The sequence below is a fragment of the Pygocentrus nattereri genome, chromosome 10, assembly GCF_015220715.1.
Source record: "Pygocentrus nattereri isolate fPygNat1 chromosome 10, fPygNat1.pri, whole genome shotgun sequence".
Taxonomy (NCBI): domain Eukaryota; kingdom Metazoa; phylum Chordata; class Actinopteri; order Characiformes; family Serrasalmidae; genus Pygocentrus; species Pygocentrus nattereri.
In genome coordinates, this window is record NC_051220.1 from 37,099,154 (window position 1) to 37,106,360 (window position 7,207).

General features: G+C 42.1%; 1 protein-coding gene across 1 annotated transcript; it reads left to right on the forward strand.

Moving 5' to 3' along the window:
* Positions 1–1,131: 1,131 nt before the first annotated feature.
* Positions 1,132–6,916, forward strand: dio2 (iodothyronine deiodinase 2). Its single transcript, XM_017715050.2, has 2 exons — positions 1,132–1,880; positions 5,098–6,916. Exons 1-2 carry the CDS (start codon positions 1,584–1,586, stop codon positions 5,656–5,658), a joined length of 858 nt encoding a protein of 285 aa, XP_017570539.2. The 5' UTR covers positions 1,132–1,583; the 3' UTR covers positions 5,659–6,916.
* Positions 6,917–7,207: the final 291 nt, after the last annotated feature.

Here is a 7,207-nt window from a genome sequence, read left to right on the forward strand (position 1 = left end):
CAGCATAAGAGTAACTCACTTAAAGCCCTGAATAGTACAATGACATTAAAGCAACCGCTAAGAAGGCACTTACGTGGGGATGAAAAGGGGATTGTTAAGGTGCTTTATTAAAGCTGTTCATTATAACTGTTCTAATAACAGCGATTAATAATAACAGTTCTGGATTATACTTAAGAGTAATATTGCTAACATTAAGGGTGCAGCGAATAAAGATGCAAATATATGTCAGTCTTTGATGAAGACTTTTATATTTCATTCATTATTTGTTCATTTGTTTATTGGAAAACTTTCCCTCAGTAATCAATCAGATCAGTCATTATTTATAAATCATACAAATATTTAATAAGACTGTTACATCAAAATGTACTATTAGGCTAATATATTACTAATATATTATTATATTGATATAATAGAAGCGTAATATAATTTTTGGGGTTTATGTATTTATTTATTTACTTATTTACTTATTGTAAAACACCCCCCCCCCCCCCAAAAAATATTCACTGATTCCAAAAACGACATTTTTTTGCTTTTATATATATATCAAGACTATTATTATAATATGTTGTTATTATATAACTATTAATAGTAGGTAATAGTAGTAAGGGACACAATATACACTCATGGCCACTTTATTAGATACACCTGTTCAGTTGCTTGTTAACACAAATAGCTAATCAGCCAATCACTCGGCTGCAACTCAATGCATTTAGGCATGTAGAGGTGGTCAAGACAAGTGCAGACCGAGCATCAGAACGGGGAAGAAAGGGGATTTCAGTGACTTTGAACGTGGCGTGGTTGTTGGTGCCAGACGGGCTGGTCTGAGTATTTCAGAAACTGCTGATCTGCTGGGATTTTCACACACAACCATCTCCAGGGTTTACAGAGAACGGTCCGAAAAAGAGGAAACATCCAGTGAGCGGTCAGTTGTGTGGACGAAAATGCCTTGTTGATGTGAAAGGTCAGAGGAGAATGGGCAGACTGGTTCCAGATGATAGAAAGGCAACAGGAACTGTTTCCAACACCTTGTTGAAAGTGTGCCACGAGGAATTAAGGCAGTTCTGAAGGCAAAAGGGGGTCCAACCTTTTACTGGTACCTAATAAAGTGGCCAGTGAGGGTATTTCAGAATAATAAAAAAGTAAAGTAGCCTGTTCATTTTTTTACTTTATTGTTTGTTTAAAATGTTTTGACGCCCATGTAATTTGGACCCTGTAGAAATTCTATGGGGTAATGAAAACGTCTGAAATAAATACATAAGTAAACAAACAGACTACTTTACCCTGCGAAGCTGATGTTAGTGAACTCTGAGGAGGCACGAGCTCCTTCCCAGCCCTTTTCACTGCCTCCCCTCCCCACGTGACGTCACGGTACTACCGCGGGACGAGCTGGCGGTTTGTCTGAAAGGCGGGAATGGTGGAGGGTATAAAAGAGGCTCCTTCTCACCGGGGAGCCTTTGGAAGTGCAACAGGAAGAGGAGAGGGGGGCAGAGAGTGGCGAAAGTGTCACTCACTCCAGCCTGCACAGCGCCTCCCGGCCAGCGAGTACGCGCGCACCTGGATCTGCCCCCGTTGCTCCAAATTTGATGACGGTGCGCGAGGGCTACCATGAGCCTGGACAGGTGAGCTGTGGGGTCAGGGGACCCCCCGGGCGGCGGCGGAAAATGGGCGCGCTGAGCGTGGACCTGCTGGTCACCCTGCAGATTCTGCCCGGCTTCTTCTCCAACTGCCTCTTCTTCGTGCTCTACGACTCGGTGGTTCTGGTGAAGCGCGTGGTGTCTCTGCTGAGCTGCTCGGGCTCCGGGGGCGAGTGGCAGCGCATGCTGACCGCGGCGGGCCTGAAGTCAATCTGGAACAGCTTCCTGCTGGACGCATACAAGCAGGTAAGCGGCGCTGAGGGTGGTGCGCGCGCCTATGCTGTGGGCGCGCAGGTGGGCACAGCTTGCTAAACATTCCGCGGTGTGTGTGTGTGTGTGTGTGTGCGCGCGCGCTCAGCGGCTGCGCTTTCTGCTGGATGCACGTGAGCAAGTGAGCGTTGCTGCATGCATAAAGCATGGTTGCATTTCATCTGCATGCACATGAGCAAGGAAGCAAGACTGGACTTACTGCAGGGTGCACGAGAGCAGCTAAACGTTTGCACTTACTGTTGCATTTATACACTGAGTTAGAAGGCTGGGCTGAACTTACTGCTTTACTAAGCTTTTAATGTGCATCTCCTGTTTTAGTCAGCTCCTGTAGCTTTGTGTTTGCCCCAGAGAAGCATATTGCCAACTCATCTAAAGTAGCTTTCTATGTTCCTTCTCCATGTTCACTTCAGTTTGCAGCGTAAACCTCGATTTGCCTTTTTTCAGTGAGAGGCAAGGGTTATTGTATCACATGCGTAATTCCATTCAGTATAAAGAATTTTGAACTTCGAACTCCAGACAGTCAATGGCCCTGCAGGGCAATGCCCTTTAAATTTGTTCGAAACTTTGCCAAATGTCTGGGTCCCCTTTGGTGTTACATTTTAACTGGAAATCTGTCAAAGATTGCCTAGTATAGCGTAGTAGGTTTTAGGCCTGTCAGCTTAATGCTTTCAGCATCCTCAACTATTAACTCACTGTCAGCTCCACAGAAGGCCCGAATGCCCCAGTTGATGAGCACCAGGGTGATTTATGCAACTGGCATTCAACTGGTGGCACAATAGGAACAATTAAACCAAGCCAGGGGAGTACATTTGTTTTTATTTGTTTCTAGGTCAGGCAAAAAAACTGTATCGTATTTCCACCTTGAGTCATACCCTGTTGTGTTGTAAGCAGGAGGATTTGTTCCACAGTGAGAGCAGAGAGAGGCAGGTTTGTCAGATTTAATGCTTCTATTTAGCATCACGGATACTGAGTAATCAGTTCTCGCATGCCTACCCCATCATATAAAAGAGACACATTCCTATTCAGGATCAACTTGTAATGGGCTTAATGTTTCAACATGTCATTACTTTAATCTCTTGCCAGCTCTATTGTCCTGTGCAAGTTTATGACGGACGAAACAGGTCATGTGCCCTACGTGTGTTTTCTTTGCTTTGTTTAGCCAGTATGGCTGTTAGTTATTTTAAATTGATTAAAAAAATGCCGGAGCTCAAATAAACACTTGCTGCAAAGATTCAGAAAGTTATAGAGACTGGCAGACTGGGATAAACCACATTCCTGAGTATTTAGTAGATTGTTTTGCACATACAGTTGATGCTGAAGACCTGGATGCTCGAGAGTGGACCAAAGGTTTCCAGAGTGTCCATAGAAACCAAACCACACTAAATAATTTCTGGAGTCCACTGGGCTGTGTCGCATGAGCATGTGTATGGCTGTTGTGCGTCACCTTCACTGCTTTAACTGGGCCTCTCCTGTAATGCAGATGTTGGTGTGTCATCGTAGCACCTCATGATTAGTGAATAGGTACACACTTTAAGAATAAAGGGTTTGGGTTGGATGTACATGGATTCCAAAATGTATGTGGACACTTTAAAGGGCCCATATTATGGAAAACTGACTTTTCCTGACTTTTTTGTGATATAAGACTTAATATAAGATGTAGTAATATATAAACACTATAAACATTGCTAAATGTTTTTAAACATGCCTTTCTCTCCCCAATCCATACAGCCTGTCTGTATAAGGAAACAAAGCTGCAAAAACAGCCTGTTTTGAATGAATTGATTCTGTGATGTCACAAAAACCTACACTGATTCAGTCTACAGAAGTTTAGCTACACTTATTCACGCTCATATACTGAACATTTCATCCTGGACTGCATTCTGAATGAGACATAATACAGAGCACCCAATCAGCACAGAGATCGTTTACATGTATCGGGTTTAAAGGCATGGTAACAAAAACAGCCTGTTTAGTTTTAAGGCATAAAGAGAGGTTTCAAAAGGGCCATGTAAAAATTAATAATGACTGTTTTTGGTGCACTAACATTAAGTGGATATAAAATTCAAGAAAAGTTTAGGATAGGGGCCATTCAGTGAATTGATACTGATAAACGTAAATGTTTCTATTTAGATTACTTCTTAAAAAGTGGTAATTGCTTCAGTAAAAAAAATTAGCAGAACATTAAAATGATGGTAGACTCTTTATGTGGAGAAAGCCTGGAGAAGAAGTTCAACCAGACTGCACTCAAGCTACCGTTAAGCGCAGAGATGGAAACCTCTAAGTCTGGGGTTGTTTTTCTAAGAAGTAAGCCTGTGTTCATTGATGGGATCATTAACTTAATTGTGGATGCAAACCTGCAGAAATCTGCAGAGAATATCTTTAAATGATAACTATCTGTAACTTACAAGCCAACTTCTAAAGGAAAAATGACCAAAAAAACATGATGGATGGAACTGTATGTTTAAAATAAATGTTACACACATATATATGTGTGTGTCTGTGTGTGTGTCTGTGTGTCTGTGTGTCTGTGTGTGTGTGTGTCTGTGTGTGTGTGTGTCTGTGTGTGTGTGTGTGTGTGTGTGTGTGTGTGTGTGTGTGTGTGTGTGTTACTTGGAATATTTGTGCCCATTATTTTTGACTGCAGTTTTTGGGGCCACTCTGTGGAAGTACATTTAACTTTAAAGAGCTCACACTATTGAAAACTACTGTCCTCACTTTTGTAAAACAAAATACTTTGATGTAGTATGTAAACATTGTTATATGTTTCAAAACCATTCACTTCCCATATACAGACATTAAGCTTCAAAAAAACAGCCTGTTCTTAATGTATTGTTTTTGTGATGTCACTCTCAGGTTGAAGTTATAAGACATGTTTCAGCTCAGGCTGATTTTTGAATGAGGTGCAAAGACAGCCTGTTTCTCAAGAATAAAGAGAGGCCGGAAAATAGTCATGTAAAAACGAATAGACCTGATAGACCTGATGAAACCTCAAGGAAAGAAACAAAACAAAAAAAAAAGTAGGCTATTGGCCCTTTAAAAAGGTTGTTCACACTTATCACAAACATGGTCCCTTAAAGAATCATCCTTTAGAACAAAAGCGCTTCTATGAAATCTCTCCAGAGAACTCTTTATTTTTATGTAAGTGTATTTGTGCCGGCACTAAAATGGAGATCCTTTCTTTTGTCTTGTCCAGGTGAAATTGGGGGAAGCGGCTCCAAACTCCAAAGTGGTGAGGGTCCCTGGCATCAACACCTGCAGATGGAGTGCTGGTGGAAAGAGCATGGACGAGTGCCACCTGCTGGACTTTGAATCGTCGGGGCGACCCTTGGTGGTCAACTTCGGCTCGGCCACCTGACCCCCATTCATAAGCCAGCTACCGGTCTTCCGGCGGCTGGTCGAGGACTTTTCGGACGTGGCGGACTTTCTGCTGGTCTACATTGATGAAGCTCACCCCTCGGATGGGTGGGTAGCTCCACCTATGAAGCCCTACTCGTTCGAGGTTAGGAAGCACCGGAACCTGGAAGAGCGGGTGACAGCAGCACGGAAGCTTGTGGAGCTCTTCTCTTTACCCCCACAGTGCCAGCTGGTGGCAGACTGCATGGATAACAATGCCAACGTAGCCTATGGCGTCTCCTATGAGAGGGTGTGCATCGTGCAGAAGAAGAAAATAGCTTATCTGGGAGGAAAGGGTCCATTTTATTATAACCTTAAAGATGTACAGCGCTGGCTTGAACAGAGCTATGGAAAGCGGTAATTTCTATCCCGGGATGTCAGAAAGCCTCTTTTATGAATGGTGGAATAGTTTATTTTTATATAATGGAGGGGGGGAAAAAGGAAGGTAAAGTGCTTTCAGAACTGTTTTAAGGTGGCTCCAGTGGCAACACGGGCCAAGCTCCAAGTCAATTTCCTGAAGTATCTGAAATGATCAACGAGTCTCCTGGGTGGAATCCAACATTCCTAACCTCTTTTATATACAGCGAATAGAGACACTAAACACTAAGCGTTGCACTTCGATTTTTAATATGACATTGCTGACCACAGAAAACAGATTTGTTTGTGCACTATCGATAACAGTCATTTGCCATTCATGTAGTATTACACTGTGTAATACTTTTTCACCTAAATAACATTCATTGCTTCGAAAAAGAAAAACAAACCAAATTGTTGAACAGAGAAGAAAGCACAACTACACAGCTTTTATATATAAAAAGATAATTTATTTTTGTTGACGTTTTAATGTTTGTTGTTTTTAATATGTGACCTGTTTATGTAATACCTTTTTTGCCTGTTTGAAGTTGACAATCGCTCATATTCCATTTTACTGCTCAGCTTTTTCATGCTTGATACACTGTTTCAAATTGCTGGACTGAATAAGTTACGGGTGCAGTCTGAATCCATCCCCTGCTAATAGCACAGTTTGAAAATAGAAATATAGATATATTCAGGTCTTAATTTTCCGAAAGCGGTACATTTTTTGAGTAATCTTTGGGATGGTCAGTGATGGTGATGATACGGTGATGTATTGGTACATGCAAAATGAGGGAACCATGATTGTTGACTGTGGTGATTCAATGTAGAGCCACATGGTTCTGCTTGGACACTGCACTTTTCACACAGTGCACAGGGAAGCTTATGAGAGAAATCCATCTGAATGTTAAGAGGAAATGTTGCAGAAAGTGGTTAACCATTTGAGTCCAGTAATTCAGGTACTCGTTTATCATCTACAGGCTCTCATTTATGTCAAAGACAAACTGGCGTGCGTATGAAGGCCACTGACGAAAGGCTCCTGAATCCTGTCTGTGGCTGGATGAGCAGAGCCACGTCTTTTTGTCCTGACCCAAATGAGTGTTCCTGTAGAGACGATGAACTCTAGAAGATTTTTAGGCGCCATTTACACATTTACTACACTTGCATATTCAGATAGTCAAACCCATGTTGTGCAGACCAGCTGCTTTCATACTATGAGAGAAAAAAAAGGAAAAATAAAGCTCTTTTTTTTTTTTGCTGCTGACTATGTGAGTTTTTCTGTCTTTATGCTTTTGACTTGGTTCTGGGAAATTCGTAACAGACGAGTCCAGATGGAGGCATCCTTGGAGAGGCAGAGCGGACGTTTTTGAGAAAAAATGAAAGAGAGAACGAGAGAGGAAAAACAGACATACATTCAGAGAAACTAGCTTCTTCAGGGTGGGGGAATCACTGGTGTTATTGTTTCCATTTCAGCAATGGCTGCAGACATGCTCTTGGTGATGGGTCTGAACATGTGTTGCACTATCAAATGGTGTGACGCAGAGGGTTCTGGCTGA